The 17,456-nt window shown below is 44.7% G+C and overlaps 2 protein-coding genes across 5 annotated transcripts in view; one reads left to right on the top strand and one right to left on the bottom strand.

Moving 5' to 3' along the window:
- Positions 1-8,559, bottom strand: part of slc1a9 (solute carrier family 1 member 9) — a 35,956-nt gene extending 27,397 nt beyond the window's left edge. Inside the window, exons 1-3 of one of the 2 annotated variants that reach the window (XM_086186364.1) lie at positions 8,493-8,559; positions 3,082-6,218; positions 1,787-1,882 (exon numbers count right to left, since the gene is read on the bottom strand). The gene's annotated coding sequence lies outside the window, so the exon portion shown is untranslated. Of the gene's footprint in view, positions 1-1,786; positions 6,219-8,492 lie in introns of both variants that reach the window. The other variant, XM_086186363.1, reaches the window with a different exon arrangement.
- Positions 7,974-17,272, top strand: ntf4 (neurotrophin 4). Of its 3 annotated transcripts, none has more exons than XM_086186371.1 (2): positions 7,974-8,157; positions 14,728-17,272. In XM_086186371.1, the coding sequence occupies exon 2, from the start codon at positions 14,747-14,749 to the stop codon at positions 16,190-16,192; it is 1,446 nt and encodes a 481-aa protein (XP_086042497.1). In that variant the 5' UTR covers positions 7,974-8,157; positions 14,728-14,746; the 3' UTR covers positions 16,193-17,272. The 3 variants fall into 3 exon arrangements, 2 of the variants coding, with proteins under 2 accessions (XP_086042497.1, XP_086042496.1); XR_015110251.1 differs by lacking the exons at positions 7,974-8,157; positions 14,728-17,272 and adding exons at positions 8,853-9,304; positions 12,995-13,417; XM_086186370.1 differs by lacking the exon at positions 7,974-8,157 and adding an exon at positions 8,853-9,304.
- The last annotated feature ends 184 nt before the right edge of the window (positions 17,273-17,456 follow it).

The raw sequence follows: 17,456 nt of genomic DNA on the forward strand, positions 1-17,456 counted from the left end.
TTGTTCCCACATTACAACTTAAATGCTGCAAAAACACGGGCTGAAACACGCAACACTTGCTCCTGACCTCTGCCAAACATGGCACAATACAAATGAATGAATTTTCACTGACAAATCAAAACTAAAAAAATAAATAAAATAAAAAAAATAAAAATAAAAAAGCATCAGCCCTTAATCTGAGGATAATCAGGATAAACACATGGAAATGTTCCAAAAAATACACCTGTAAAAGTGCAAATTACATTTAAATAGTGCAAACATTTGAAACGATGTATTCTAGGCCATATGATATGACGGCACAGTGCCGGCAACTGTACATGCGAGGGTCTAGCATTTGCAGTGAACCGCAGCATTTTATCACTTCACACTATTATAAATAAACGGATAAGGAAGCTGGGGGGGGGGGGTCAGGTTTGTCATTCGAGAGCGTAAAGAATGCAGGCATGATTGGACTTCACCAGGGGGCCAGCAGGAGGGAATCATGAGCTTCTCAGCTATCGTGTCAGTTGCTGTATAATGATGTGACTTTGCAGATATCAATGCACGGACACGTCCTCTCTCCCTGCACAGCCTCTGTTTAACTACCGATAATCAGATATACTAGAGATGTACAGAAAAACCTGAAATCCAACATGCAATCGGCACCGATACTTTACAGGGTTCGTACAGCTTTTTAACAGTAAAACTCTCCAAGCCTTCATCATCGCACTGAAATTGTCACGACAGGTGGGATAAATAACATTTACATGATTCTACAGGGGCGGCGCGGTGGAGCAGTGGTCAGCACTGTCGCCTCACAGCAAGAAGGTTCTGGGTGCGAGCTCTGACTAGAACACAGGGTCTTTCTGGGTGAGTCTGCTTGTTCTCCCTGTTCCTGCGTGGGTTCTCTCCAGTACTCCAGCTTCCTCTCACAGTCCAAAGACATCAAGAGGGGACCAGGTTAATCCAGACTCTAAATTGACTGTAGGTGTGACTGTGAGAGCCAAAGGTTGTCTGTCTCTATGTGCTGGCCCTGCCATGGACTGGTGACCTGTCCAGGGTGAACCCTGCCTCTCACCCGAAGGCTCTTGGGATGGGCTCCACCCCCCGCCACCCTTAGCTGGATACATTAGACAATGGATGGATGATTCTATATTGTCACTGTATTTATTTTACCAGTGATTCATTTTTATTTTCTTGATAGAATTTGATCATGATCTCCTAATGCTCACTAATTTCCAACGCAACGACACATTAATTTGAAAGGCGATTAACTGTTTCAGTGTTTTTTGCTGGTTTCCTATAATTAACTGCCGATTTTTTTTGCAGACAATCAATTACCGGTAGTCTTGTGGTTGTATGTTTTACAGTGTTATTTTATATTAAAAAACATCATGGAGAAGCTTGGGTTGGAGGCAATTGTTTTGGGGGCAGAAAACATCTTCAAGTCATCCTAATAAACAGACATCCATGCAGATTGCTTTTAAATGTCTGTCTACTTTAGCTGAGTTGTGTTTTAGCCACACGCCTGATTGCGGGTACTTAAAAAGCCCTGGATCATGTGTACATGTACAGACTCTGATCTAACATAACTTTTATAATCTGTGTGGATGAGAAACAAGTACGTGTTGAAAGTCAAACATTCCATAATCCCACAAAGCTAAAAACTAAAAACTTTTATACAAACCCTGACTTTAAAGTATCAGCGTGTGATACTCGCTGCGTGATTCTGACTCAGAAAAGACAAAAAACACTGAGCTTTAGGGGTGGTTGGTTTGGGTTGTGTGTGTGCGGTGGTCTGACTCACTCTGTCAGCCTTGTGATGGACCGGTGAAATGTCCAGGATGTACCCCACCTCTCCCCTGATGACAGCTGGGATAGGCTCCACCCTGTGCAGGATAAGCTGCAAAGACAATAAATGACAGTTATGTTCGATTACACAGGGTTTTTATGTTCGTGCTCTGTTCACTTACAAGCATATTGGATGCAGACGAGGTCAGTAATTCATTATTTTAATAGACAACTCACTATCTTACTTTAATTATTTATCCCCAGCAGCAACAAACACACATAAACACAAGTGTTCTGACACGACTTCAAACACATGAGGACCAACCCCAGCATGGTGACAGATGGAGAGGGTCAGCACGGGAACAGGGGCTTGTACAACATGGCCGGTGATACCATTGTGCAGTAGGTGCGCTGTAAGTCTATCCTCTACTAATTGCCAGAGCATTTCAAACACAAAGTCTGCCTCTGAAATCCAATCCTGCGGGGTGTTGTACACTGAGTAAAGTTTACAATGTGCAACATTTTTCCTCTGGCAAGAAAAGGACAAAACGTGGCTTCTGGGGGGAGGAGGTGAGGGGACAGAGGAGTGCAAAACCCACAAAACTGGAGAAGGTGTGGATTGTGTGAGCAAGAGGCAAGACACAACTGCAAATAGATCATTCACTATTTAGGCTGCATGTCTAATCTGGGGGCATCCAGACTGCAACAAATCTGTCGCTAGTGAATGAAATGTTAGCTGCTGTGGTTGGATTGAGTCCTGTAACGTGACACTGAGGAGGGACAGATAAGGAAAAGGGGACGAGTGATTGAGAGGTGATCTGGGAGGAGAGACAGCGAGGTGCAGTAAGGGGAGAGGCATCAGCGATGTAGACGATGTAAACAAGACGGACAGAGAGTGTGCATGCGGTGACGCTGTATGGCGGCGTCTGAAGCGCTTTCATAAATTGGCAAGACATCTACACGAAACAAACACCAGATTTACACAGACTCAGGAGCAGACTGCCAAGTAATGCGACGCAGCGCCAGTCTGTGTTTTGCACCCAATGAAACCTGTTTCTCATTAAGCATTAAACAGAATTACCAAACTAACTCTTCCATTCCCTCTAATGAGGGCTTTGCAGCTCTGATGCTCTCATATTCCCTCCCTCCCATACCGTTTTCCCGAAGGTGAACATTCCATACACTAATTTCAGTTTCACGCAGGAAAGACTTGTAGCCGCATGAGTTGTTTGTTTGTCAGAGTGGCAGTGTGTTGGTACGGGGGTGTGTGTGTGTGTGTGTGTGTGTGTGTGTGTGTGTGCGTGTGCATACTTTCCCTCAGTGTGCATGCGTGTTGATGTGTGGTCTGGCTCCAGACTCTGTCCCCCAGCCTCTTTGACCTTTAGTAAGCTGTGAAATTAAATTTCAAGCTTGAGTTGCGTTTTCTGAAGAATGCAACACCTGTGCCAAATATGTCTGAGGGGAAGTTGGACAGCAGCTTAAGTGCCACAGCCAGGTATATGGAAGACAGGCGGTACGCCAGCCAGACAGGAGGTGACTGACACGTTCATCAGAGTCTGACCTCCCCACCGGTGAATGACCTCACCTTTGACCCTTTACCTCTTTGCCACCATGGCTAGTGCTGGGACATTTCCAGGAGGCTACAGCTAATTGGGTCAGATTGCAGAGAGTGGAGCATTACTGCTGAAAATTGGAAACATATGCAGCTATATCTGTGTGCATGCGTGTGTGTGGCAATGGTAGCAAAGCTAGTGAGGCTCAGACCAAACAGCACCTGGAGTTAAAGATACCTGAAGATTGAAAAAGTCCAGCAAAACAGACGCAAAGAGCAGAAGATAAAGACGATGGATGTGTGTGAAGATGGGAGGGGTGATGATGAAGGCTCGGCCCGGGGAGAGGAGTCGAGCATCCGTGATTGAGATCTGACATCTGATTTCGCGTAACTGTTGTGGACGGAAAGTCTCGCCCTGACAGCTCAGCTCAGCTCAGCTATTTGCAATAATTGCCATAATAGCTACCTTCCAATTACACGCAGATCTGAGTTTCAAACGAAGGAGGATGTCCAAAGCTAAAGACATACTTCGCTGTCTCATGTGTGGGAAAGATTTAATCAGGAGACCAACGCTGAAAAAGTGATTTCTGGAAACCTCAGTGTGTTTCTGCAGAAAAATGATGAAGGTGTCAGGATCCTGAATGTGGCTGTCGACTCAGTTGTGGAACTGAGATGATAAATGCATTTTTAAGCCTTTACGTTCAAATCATTGGCCGGAAGTATATAACAATACATGACGCCCCAAAATATACACAAAAAAAAAAATAAAAAATTGTATTTTCCATATCAAATTCACATCTGTTTTAACTTCTGTAAAACAAAATCTGATGCATGCTTAGAAGTACTGACCTCCTTTCATCAATTAAATCATGACATAACACGACATAAATCAACCTTCCAGCTGGAGACGGTAAAGACGTGAGGTCTGAGCCTGAAACCTGACCATGATCGCCACAGGAATGACACGCATAGGTTCCCTCCTCAAGAAGCCAAGATGCAACGCTAAGGGAAGCCTACGAATGAAAAATGCACCTTTCCTGTATCTTGCGTAATGAAGCTTAGTGGCGGCCGCAACCTCTGGAGCCACGTCTGCCAACTTAGTAGCAACCGCTGTTTTCTAGGCGCATAAAAGCATCAAAATTCACAAGTATGGCACTGATGCGTTTTGTGCTACAGGACAAAATGGTAATATATCGTATGACCTTGTTTCAGGCAAAAACCCACCGATTGAGACGAGGGAACTGGGACCTTCAACTCTGCTAACTTACTCAAGGAGTCCAACAAATATTCCCCTGGGGGGGGCCATAAAGAATATTGTACCGTATCACGAGAGAAGCAAAATGAGTCAGGAATTATCGTGTTGAAATTGATATTGAGGCTTCTGCAGTGAGAAACTTCAGCAGGTGGCAACGCATGAAAGCCGTTGAACATATTTATACATAAAACAATGATTTACTGCGGAGTGGCTGGTGAATTGATCATTTGTCTGTCAGTGGCTGGGAGACAAATAAAAAGTTAATTTCCCATCCTGTTGGGACACTGCAGCGCAGCTAAAGCTTTGACTTATGACCGCGCTATAAATCGGATCAGTTTTGTTTTTAGGGGGAGGATTTAATGATAGCTGGAAAATCTGTTTGGGTTTGTGAAATGGTTGTTTGTCGAGAACACAAATCCCCAAGGGAAAAGCAGAAAACCTCTGTCGGCTATTGTGACTTAACTTTAAAGGCCTGTGGTGAACCTGGGATTCAAGAACTCTTTTAATGCTGTGACAGTATGAAGCAAAACTAGTTCTGTGAAGCAAGTTGTTTGGCTGCATGTGTCAGAGAGAGAGAGAGAGGGAGGGGGGGGCACGGCCTGACACAATGACAGTTGCAGGGTCTCTGCCCTTTCAATTGTCATCTTTGTTTGACTGTCTCTCCTGTCCCCACTTAGCGAACAACTTTCACTCGAACCCTTACTTTCTCTCACTGACGCAGCCCAAGGCGGAAATATCTAAGTGCACGCAGGGCAAGTTCAGACATAGACGGAGAAAGAGAGAATGGTGGGATGGTTGGAGGATTACGAGTGACTGACGCTAAATGCCAAGAGGGAGGAATGCCATGAGGGAGACACCGGGAGAGCGTGTGTGCCTGTATGTGTGTGTGTGTGTGTGTGTGTGTGTGTGTGTGTGCTGGTGGTAAAGAAGATTCCCCAGAACTCTAATTTTAGTGCGGCTACTGTGGGCCGTTGATGGTTAACTGAGAGAAAGAGTGATTGTTGGTGCTATCAGTCAGTGAGTGCAAGTACATCAACGCTCCCCTCCGTCTGAGGGTACTGACAGTGTTAAATGTCTCCACCTGAGTGAAGACTGCACTTTAGCCTGCCTCTCTATACAGAAGTGACCCGTTTTAGCGGATCGGGAGTTTGAACAAACCCTTTTCATGATCCCCCTCTCTTTCTCCAGTCCCTATCTCTCCCATCCCCAAACTCTTTCATGAGCAGTCTCTCAGGGGCAGGGTTGTAACACAAACCACCCCTCTTTTGTCCCCATTCTTTTTCTTATCCTTTCATCTTTTTAAACATTCAGGGGGCGAGGGGTTTTGGTGAGAGGGAAACCACTTCTTGGTAAAGGACAGAAAGAGATAGCATGTGAGAGAGCAAGGGAGAGGGCGGGGGGGGGTGGTGGCAGAGGAGGGAGGCAGAGTCCCCCCCACCTCTTCTGCTCATCCACCAATTTATGGCTCTCCTTTTCAACAAGGCCATTCAAGGTGGGGAGGCTCAGTGGGTGCGCTGTTCTCGCGGGTCAATAGCGGTGAACCCTCGTTTGGTCTGTATGAGGATGACTTATCTGTTCCGAGGACCCGTTGAACTGTCTGCCGGCCTGTGTGTCCTCCATTGTGGGGCCTCACCCAGAGACCTGCGAGTGGACAGAGCAGCCAGTCACCAGTGTACAAAAAAAACCCCAAAAAACTCCTGAGCCCAGCTGACAATCTTGTGTGTGTGTGTGTGTGTGTGTGTGTGTGTGTGTGTGTGTGTGTGTGTGTGTGTGTGTGTGTGTGTGTGTGGACTTTTGAAGAAACCACATGACAGTGTGAACATACATGTAGGCCTCATATCTGACGGGGCAAGTTGAGACAAGCTACACGGACCTTACATTTACAATTACACCTACAGAACACAAGCCTCCACTTGGCTCGCACAAACCTCCTAATTTGCGGCTCTATTCAAATGATTTCTTTAGCGCTCTTGAATTCAAACGGGATCTGTTAGTGCACCAAAACGTGCATTGCAGCAAACAATTACGAGGCCACGCGGCAGGTATTTTCCAATAAACGGACTTTTCATGATGGTGACGTGTTTCAAAATTTCCTCTGTTTGGATGCCCACCAACAACTAATCGCTCATTTCTTTGCCAGTGGCGTCAATAAATACTCTCCAAGGAGCTCTCAGCTTCTTTTATGGTATGTAAATAATAAAAATAACACAGATGAAAAATAGCACGAGACCCTGAGACATTGCTGGTGATTCATCCCTGACAGAAAAATGTGGCTTTTGAGCACGGCTGGAGGAAAACACTGAGGGGAATGTCGTTTCTATATGATTATTGCCGACGCCAAAGAGGTGGTTCCCTCAGTGCTGCTCGTCTGTGAGCAGGATCACACAGAAACTATGAGGTTGAATTTTCCTCGTAGACGGTTGAAGCGCCGGCCAAGAAAGAGCTAATTCAATTTAGAGACACATCTGTTTAAAAAAAAGAAAGAAAAAAAAAGCAAGAAATATTGCTGTTCAACGTTGAGTTCGGCTGACTTTGTCTTGGCTCCGATCCCGAACACATAAACTCATTCAGTGCTCAAACAGCTTTTTAACAGTAAAACTCAAGAACTTTAATCCTCAATTTCGCGAAGGGCTGAAGGATGAAATGACAACTTCTGCAATTTCAATATCACGCATATCCTTCTAAACATGTTTTTAAATGAAGAGATGTCCTCACCTTCTGCACAAACGTCACACCACCATCATTTATGTTTTACTATTTGGGTTTTGGTTTTTTTTAAGTAAAAAAAGAGAATGATTTAATCATCATCAGTCCCTCTGATATTACAAATGCTATTTCAATGTGAGACGAGAGTAATCACAAATACCGGTTCCTAAAACGATACTTTCGGTGCGTTTATCGTTACATTGAAGTTGTTACTGTATGACTGCTACCGAAAATGTAATTTAGAAAAGTCCTTTCACCAGCAGTCAACGTATATTGAGACTTTATCATCAATTTGTTCCAGCTTTGGACCTTTTGAACATGATCACGGAAGGTATGCTGACTCATTTATAGTCACAAAATATTCAGATCCAAATCTATTTCTCAGGACACTTCTGGGACCCGTGATAACTGAAAAGCTCCTGCAGGGTGACAGGGGTCAGAGGGACTCACCTGGGCCCCGACTAACACACAGTACGCGCTGAACCCATGACACCGCCTAAATAAAAGCACAATCATATCCTCAAGCGCGTCCGCTTGTATCTTCTGCTGCAGACGCCCCAAAGTGTTTTGCGAACGCTCCAGAAACGCATGTTAAGTTGCCCTTCGTCCTAACGGCCGGTGAGGTCAACATAAATTATTCGACGTGATTGCAGGAGCGGGAGAAAAAAATCTGGCACGAGTAAACAGGAAGCAACCCGAGTCTGAAAAAGGCAAACATACAAGCTCAGGTTTGATTGAGCCGGATTAAGTTGCATCCAAGGGGACCGTGGCGAATCCTTCTATGCAGCTTCACTACAGCTTGTTTGTGGTAATATTTTGCCCTGTTACCAGCCCGCGATGGACTGAATAGAACCAGACTGACACCCAATTGCTGGTAATTAATCAAAGTGTCTTCTTGGGAAATGTGGGTAGGGAGGCAAAAGAAGGAGGGGGGGGGGGGGTGGCGGGTAAAGGTAAAAAAAAAAAAAAAAAAATCAGTCACGCAAATGTGTTGTTGGCTGCACGGAGCTCTCATGAATGCATCCCTTCGAGCTAGCAAACGTCTGGAAAATTGTGGTGTTTTTGTTTTGTTTGTTTTTCGGCTAATTTTGCTCTCTACTTCACCATTTGTATCAATTACCCGCACAGAGGAAATTACCCTTAGATACATAAACTCTCACATGTGTAACTTATTGAAAGTTGTCGGTCCCTTCTTTTCAACACACTAACCTCCAGAAGTGAAAGACGCCGTCTTGTCGTTGCGCTTCCCAGGGGAAACCAGAGTCGTGGGTGACGGAGAGCTAGCAAAAGTGAAGACGGGAAGTGGGGGTTCGGGGTTTCAAAATTAAACCATCAGTTGGCCAAATGTTTGAAGCGAGTAGCAGTTTTGTGTTTTGAAGCTTGATGAACTAATATAGAGCAACTAGAAACTGACAAGGACTCTAACTAGGAGGAGGCAGTGTCGCAATGTAGAGGAGCCACCTTAAAATTGCCACGCTTCCGCTGTGGTTATTTTAATTTGAAAGGCAAGCACAGACGCTGTGCTTTTAGCTTGTGCTACCTTGACGTTCGTCCGGACACTTAGCGCGTTTCAGGCGGAGTTCACTTCTTAAAACATTTGGTCAACTTCTTCACCTCTCCACTCCACATACATGAACTGAGATACATTTCCCCCTGACCTGTTTTGGAGGAGTAACAACTCACGGAATATCTACATGTTCATTTTTTTTTAACTCTTGATACTTTTTTTTTTATTATTGGCTGCCTTCAGGGAAAGCGCTCCCAGGACAGCAGTTCTCACTTTGTAACTTCTTCTTTTCTCTGGTCCTCGTCGGATTTTTTAAAATTATTATTATTACTAGGGGGGCTCATGTGATGTCAAAATAAAGAAGAAAGAGATGTGCGTGTTTAGTTGTGTAACTACAGTGCGAAAGTGGTTTTTGGGTTTATTTTTTTGAGACCAGTTGAGCAACTGGCGACGGGACTCTATAATCAATGTGGTGTCAGCTGGAAGGACGCGGGGTCCGGATCTCACCTAAACGGTATGGCTCTATATCCTCCGTGTAGGCCTCCGACTGCCCAGATAGTAGTTTGGAATTGTACAGCATATTTGTATAATTAAACCCTAACCCGATTTATCAAGTCAGGTCAAATCAAATACTGTATAACCCTTGATTACCAACTTTGAATTATTCAGGTCAGTTTATTAACGTTGTATTTGTCAACCGAAAAGTGAGCTATCTTTTTCGTTTCATCGCGCAGCTCCCCTTCATGCATTTACACAACCGCACATGCACATGTAATCTTTTTTTTTTTTTACTCAAGCTTTCATTTTTTCATGCATTTTAAAGCCCCCCCCCCCCACTCCCCGTTTCTTTTTCCTTTTGCACTGGCATTGTAAAGACACTTAAACCTGTAGCACATTAATATTTTCTTTGGCAGGACTGCACTTGTAGCCTATTTCATGTTTTATTGTTATTGGCACTCATTCCGGCGAGGTGAAGAGACGCCAGAACAGGTAGAACACACAGGTTGCCATTTTATATCTTACCTGCAGCTGAGGTGCCTATCAGGGCTGGACTGAGCTCTGTAAAAGTTTTATTGGGGCAATTTAAAGTGAACACTTGTCAATAAACTATAATTAAACATAATCAAATTGCACTCAGTTCACACAAACAGCTACTGAAACGCCTGGCGAGCTCGACATGAAGATATCTTTCATGCTATTTTATTGAAATGCTGCACATACTTGTTCAGTTTTGATGTGTTGTCATCTGGTGGGTGTAAAATCAGACAGCAGAGCTACGAGTGATTTGAGAGAGTTGTCACTGCTCCTCATATGGAGCCAAGTTCAAACACAGGGAGTCTGGTTCTTGTAGGCTGCGAGCGTGGTAGGAGACAATCATCGACCTGGAATTAATGGGCTGTTTGCTCTGTGGGACAGTGTCGTAAATGAGTGCATGTGGAATAAAACTTGCTACAGTAGGAGGAGAGAGAGAGAGAGATAGATAGAGAGAGACGGGGGGGGGGGACAAACATCTACCACCAAGTCACCGCGTCTAATGGCCACGTCTCAGGCATCCTAAACTGGCGGTTAAATTTACTGGAAGATGTGACGAGCTTTAGAGGAATCTTCCTCAAATCAGCCTCCAGACTTCTTCTCCCCCTGGTGATGTTTGGGTAAGAGGACATCAAAGAGGCAGGATTAGGACCGGACAGGGCCTGGTGGCTCCTCCGAACACAGCGCCTCTGTCAGATGGACTAACTGACATATTGAGGAAGGGGGTGTGGGTTTGGGGGGGTTAACTATGTTAACAGGCTAATAGCACAGTAGCCAGGTGTGGAGCTGCTTTATGGCATCTGTTTCCTGGGGAGGGTCTCCCACCCGGAGGCCTTCTGTTCCATAAGTCCCCCTTTGATTCCTCTTTCAGTCACGCCATCTTATCTGGATTAGACCCCTGTGGTTCACACTGGAAGCACTCAAAACAGAAGTCACATCCATTTGCCAGGTGCCACATTTACTCAAGAGATTGTGTTTTTGTTTTTTCCCCCACGTTTGTTGGTTTTGACAGCGAGGACTCTTATAAACGGAGAGGGGGAGGCGCTCATCTGACAGTTCACTTAATGAACCGAGATTTTAAATATATATATATGTATATATATAAGATCGGGTTGCACGTGGTCAGCCCTTCATGAAGACGTTCAGTTTTTAATCAAACGTGTTTGAAAGTCGCGTTGATTTATTTTGAGGCTCATTTTGGAGGCTGGTGAGCTGCTCTGGGTCCCGCTTGAGAGATCCGCTCTGATCCCTGTGAAGGGAGGGAAGAAGGAGGGCTGGTCTGTTTCAAACTCCTACCTTGATTATGATTAATGTTCAGTTATTTACACTGTAGTTCACTAACTTGAAACTATTCAAGGTCAGAAATGCACGGTATCAGCATATTTTTGCTCTACGCTTTGCTTCTTTATTTCTTCTTCGCTTTGAGGCTTTTGGTCAGAAAGAAAATGTTACTTTTGCAAACTCACAGGGTTTGCATGTGTTTTTAGGAATTAAAGAACGTGAGTATCATATTAATTTGTTTAGAATTTGTGAAGAAAATCTCAACGTCCAAATCGGTTGGAAAGTATCGAGATATCAGACCAAAAAAATCGAATATCATGCAAAATGAAGCATGTGTCTGTGTGTCAGTTTGGTTACGTAAAATGTGGCTTAATCTCGATTGTGATGAATTTCCCAGCTAATGTACAGAATATTTTGAACACCCCTCTATATAATCCCCAGCATTGTAATCCTAGTAAATGCAGGATTAATTGCAGGGCAGCTGTTTCGTTTACACCACTTGTGTTTCTAATAAATTGGAAAGTGAGTTTATCACGGCTTAATACTGCTAATATGATAATGCTAGTAGTTTACTGTACTTTTATTCTAAAATATTCCTTAGAATGATTTGTTCTTTGTTATTGATAATAAACAGAAGAATGGCGTCATGTTGCAGAACGGGGAAGACGTCGTTTCAGACTTGCTATGGGAGCTGCATCCTGCCAGTTGCGATTGCATTTTGAAATTGAAAGAAGAAAACACTGGAAAGCAAAGTGAGCATGCGATGTAATCCCTCCGTCAAAACATTCCAAAAAGTGATGCCATAAAAACAGCTTGCCTTCTATGACCTCTTAAAATGTTTAGACATTATTTGTCAGTCAAACATGCTAAATAATCCAGCCAGCAAGTGTAATCATAAAGGCCTTCCAGGTCGTGTCATAGTTTAGTCTATTTAATCATGCTTGGGATGTTTAGTCATGGATTTCTGCCCGGTGAGGTGGTTTGTTTAGGCCCGTTTGCTGGGTTCCCTTCCTGCTCTTCCCTTAAATAATTTGGAAGAATTTCAGATTAGGATTAACATAAATGTGTAGTGTTTTTTTTTTTTCCTGGGGGGGGGGGCTTTTGTTTTACTGAGAGAGTTGTTGTTTTTCTGTGTGTGGGCCAGAGAGCTGAAGAACAGGCTGTGCAAATGAAGTGTGTCATGGTAGTAAATGGAGCGTGGGGATGAAGTGCTGCTGCTGCTGCCGCCGCTGCTGCTGCTGCTGCAGCTGCTGCTGCTCGCCGGCCTCCTGCTCTCCGGCCTCCTGCTCTCCGGCCTCCTGCTCTCCGGCCTCCTGCTCGCCTCCTGAAGCACATCACTTTCTCTACAACACACTCTCTTTTGAGATGAACCCTACATTTTTAACTCTCGTCACCCCGCGCCTCTCTCTCTCCACACTTAGACGTGTTCCTCTCTTCACGGTGGACTTGTATGCACACTTTGAATTTAGCCGTTTGCTGTCCTCCCCACGTTTGAGGGGTGTGCTTCACGTTTAATTTGCCGTCAACACACACACACCACCTGGGTTCATGTGGCAGGTCTGGTATGTGGTTCAGGAGCCTGGGCAAACAGGAAGCTGTCCGCACTTTCTTGTGACGTGTCGTCAGTGAGATAAGATCGCCTGTGGTGACTGCGTGAGTGATGCTCCAGCCAAACATTGTTGCTCCTCAGGGTGTGGCCATTTTGTTTTGTCACTCATTCATGTTCCAACCACCCATTCACACACGCTAGACAAATGCGCTCCAAGGAAAGAAACTGGTAACGTCCAGTCTTTCGCAATAGTTTTTGCCTCCTCTTCTCCGCCTGAAGAGCCTCGCCAGTAAAGCTGCATCACCCACATTCTGATCATTCCACCTATTTTAACCCTCGCAGTGACCTCCTCCCTGCTTTCAAACAACTCACCTCTGCTCAGCGCTGGGTGAGTGACATCCCACCGCTGTTCAGCACGCCACGATGGGATGGGAATACTTTACCACTTAGTCACAGGTGAACATCTTTGGAAAACACAAATGAATCATCCCTACTTCATCCATATGATTCCTGATGATGTCATAAAGAGGGGGAAAAAAAGTCCTCTGACATGTCAGAGAGTGTTTGCATTTGGAAACCGTGGGAGTTTTAAATGACGCGTTCAGTATCTCGTGTGTAATGATTAGAGTGTGTCACCATTTCAAACAAATATACATGTGTATATATACTGTATGTATATAAACACTCACACACATATACATGCATTTATATGTATGTATATATATATATATATATATCACTGAGAAAATCATCAATTGAAAACTAAAACTGTCAGGAAAATGTGATCCTGCTTTTTCTGACTGCTTTAATAAGCAATTTTTGCAAATTTAAATCTATAAATGGTTTGCTTCATGAACTGTCTTTATTTTATCCATTGTTATTAAGTAGATACATGTTTAATGCATGTTCTCATAACTCAGCATAGACGGTGAGTGAACAAACATAGGCGGCACAACCTCACCCTTGAGTTAGTGGGGTCCCGTTTGTTGATATTTGGAGGAGAAGGTGGAGCTGGCAAGGAGTGACTCAAACACACCTGTCAATCAATCATACTGTGGTCAAGGATACCCTGCGGAGTCCTTAATTTGACAGACCATAATTCACAAAGTAAACATCCTGCCACATTGAAGAGTGATTGACACCATGAGCCTGAGTGAAAAGTTTTTTTCATTTTCTAATTGATTTCCATACAATCAGACTTATTTTTGCCACCATAAACAATCAGAATATTGTTGTAGCAGACTGTTTCCAGTCCTGGAGGCTTCATCCACCTCCTTCAGGCAGGCTCTTTCTGGGATTGTCAGTGGCTCCTCCTTTGGCAAACTCTGCTCATGTCTCCAGGCTTAAGAGGAATCATTGAGATTATGTACTTTTGCTTTGCTGTGTGTGTTATGTAATATCTGTTCCTCTTAAGTCTTTGATTTAAAGCTGCACAGGTGATCACACCATGAGTAACACTCCCTGTCAAAGCCATCAGATGCTTCATGTTTAGTCATCAGCTTTTCCCCACGTTTCCCAGGTGTGATCAGGTGGAATTCCTCAGGCCTACCTCATCAATGTTCCCATGCTCTCCTGTAACATGTTTTGGGAATTAGATCCCATTTGCCACCGTATTTTTTCGGAATCTTTTTCCGAGATTCTTGGCTCTTGAAACACATCAACAAAGCAGAACTTATGCCCTTAAAAGCTGAAAGGAAAAGCCTGTTTTCGTGGTTTGTACTTGTCTTGTCAGTCCGTTTCCTGGCTGGACTCGGACTTGCATACATACCAAGTTGTCAGTGTCTCAGTTTGAAGGTCAACCCTCCTGACAGTAGAATCTACAGTATTCACTCCATTTTCCCCCACGAAGGAGCAGAGGGTGACCTTGCTGTACTTTTCCACAAGTTCTGCCAGGGTTTTACAGGCCTACCTCAGCAGTTACAGCGCCGGGGTCATAAAGCTCCGGGCCCCCAGTAAAACCTCTGCTTTTACGTTTTAAAGATACTTAGTTTAATTGTATAAACCTCAATTTGCATTGTATAAAGTAACATTTGGTCTCTCTTCCTCTTCCATCGGTTATATCTGATGTGCACCAGCTGATACGTCTTGGGAGTGATGCACTGGCTTCCCCTGGTTGCCATGGTGATTGCCTCGGCCTTGCCCTTCCCTCACAACCCTGTGTCCAGGATTGCTGCCGCGACAACAGAGCCTGGCTCCACAGAGCACCATCGTGACCCGGCTCACCTCGTGGCTTCCACTGAGCGCCCCGTGGACTACAACTTTCCTGGAAATGCCTCGCAAATGGACTACAACATGGCTGCTGCTCTTAACCAACACAACAGCTCACAACACCTCCATAACCATAAGGATTATGTAAAATCTTTGGCAAATGAAGAGAAATCCACGTTCAGAGTGGAGAATCCAAGAACCTACCTGTCAAACAGCAACTCAGGCAGCGATGGTAAAAGTTTGGATGTTCCCACAGAAGGAGGAACATTTAGAACCGAGGAGGTTTCTGGGAAAATTTCTTTATCAAAGGACTACAAAGCTGACAGCAGCTGGCGGCAAGATTACTTTAGCTACGGTGACTTTTCCAAGAAGAACACTCTTCCGGACTCTTTACAGGGTTCTGTTGTGGAAACTCTTAGTACTGTTAGTGCTGCTGCTACTTTAAGAAGTCAGAGAGGAGCAGAAGCGACTGTCCCTTCGCTGAGAGACGCATCACCAACCAGCCAGAGGACATCAGGGCCTGGAAGAAGGTTAGCTGGTGGGGGTTTGACCCTAGAGGCAGGACTGGGTCTGAGAACAGGCTTTGCTGGTATCCTGGAAGGAGACGAGACATTCCTGGATGCACATCCCCGAGTCCTGTTCTCACCCTCTGCATCACCCCCAGAGCACCCCCCTCTCCTCCTCATGTTGGAGACTGGTTTGCTGGATGAGGACGGGGACAGAGAGGAGCAGGAGGACATGGACAGACACATCGAGGGTCACGGAGATCGAGCAATCGATAAGAGCCCGACCCTGAGTTGGGCAGACTCTTCCAGATCAACAGGAGATGTCATCCACAAAAGGGATAAACGCTCACACTTGATTGACAGACGGCGAGGGGAGAAGTCTGTGTGTGAGGCAGAAAGTGTTTGGGTGACTGACAAGAAGACCGCCATCGACTCCCACGGTCAGAAGGTCACCATCTTACAGGAAATCCAGACCCAGACCGGACCACTCAAACAGTACTTCTATGAGACTCGCTGCCGCCAGGCTGAGCAGCAAAGCAGTGCCAGTAGGGTGCAGGGGGCGAGGGGTGCTGCTGGAGCACCACCCAAACCCCTGGGGACAGGAGTAGCGGGGGCCGGCTGCTTGGGTGTGGATAAAAAACAGTGGGTGAGCGAGTGTAAAGCCAAGCAGTCGTACGTCCGTGCGCTCACCAAGGACGCAAACAACAGGATCGGGTGGAGGTGGATTCGCATCGACTCGTCCTGTGTCTGCGTGCTGCTGTCCAGAGCGAATCAGACACTGGGGAGGGAGGTCATGACGAGGAGGGGGAGAGCAGGGGTGAGATAGAGGGAGACAGCGAGAAAGAAAGTGACAAAGAGCAGAGCATCCTCCTGAGTGCTCTTTGACACGCTAGTCCCTCCATCACGACTGGCTTCTCTCTCTCCCTCTCTCTCTCTCCCCCCCTCTCTCTCACCCTCTCTCTCTCTCTCTCTCTCTCCTCCAGTCCACAACTGCAAACCTTTGAAAACACGGAGACCTCAACGCTAGACCTTAGGGAAAAATGACTCATAGAGAGATTTTACTTTAAAAGTACTGTTTTTGTATGATTTATCTTTCATAATCTAAGTTATTTTTGATTAGTATGTAAGCATGTGTATGACTTTGATATTAATATATTCCTTTATATATGTGTACAATATGACACCAGTATACATTTATGTATGAAGCTATGTATATCAGTGTGTATTTATAGAAGAAGTCTTCATCGAGTGGTAGGTCTCTCCGGTGTCTGATGATAATTCCAGCCTCTGCTCCGCTCAGGATGAGAGAGGAAGGAGCGCCACCTACTGAGGTTCCATTTTAATGCTCCACATTCTTTCAACAGATCACCATGAATGTTCGAAGTGATTTTAGCAACTGACTCAGGTGGGGAAAATGTATTTGGGCATTTTATTTCACTATCACCGAGATATTGTGTTGAATCTGTCTCCTTATGTGGTCCATGAATGCAAAACCTATGTGGTGTAAATTGAGTGACACCTAAACGAGCTAATTTTATCATCTGCCGGCTGTTTGGGTTTTTTTTTTTTCCCTGCCAAACATGGTAATAAAGAATCTTTGTACTCTGCAAATGATTTTCAGTTAACTTGAATACATGTAGAAGTTCATTACAAACCCAGTCGTGTATTTATTTGGATCATATGAAGTAAAACTCGGGTATTTTACTTTCATTTTTTTTTAACTTTTTGCTGGTAAAACCAAATGTGAGGTGAAGGCAGAACTCTGCTAAGACCAGTGGTTGATTCTGAAATCCGCCTTTCAGTGGTCTAAAGCCCGAATAAATAAAAATCCAATTTCCTAAGAAACTGATCAAAATGTCAGAACTGCCTCACAATGCTGGAGCAAATCAGATCAGAAACCATCAAACACGTCAGAAAACACTTATCAAAGCATTTGAAATGTGCCAAAATGTATTCATACTCAAAAAAATGTCATTAAAAAAAAGCCCCCCCCTTTTTTTTTTGCCTGCTCCTCCCCTCCGTTTATTACGTGTTGTGACGTTAAAATCGGTCTGTTAAAAAAACGACAACCTCGAAATGCACATGAACAG

This window comes from Aulostomus chinensis, chromosome 18, assembly GCF_037954235.1.
Source record: "Aulostomus chinensis isolate RoL2024-O1b breed Wild chromosome 18, RoL_Achi_v1.0, whole genome shotgun sequence".
In the NCBI taxonomy this organism is placed as follows: Eukaryota; Metazoa; Chordata; class Actinopteri; order Syngnathiformes; family Aulostomidae; genus Aulostomus; species Aulostomus chinensis.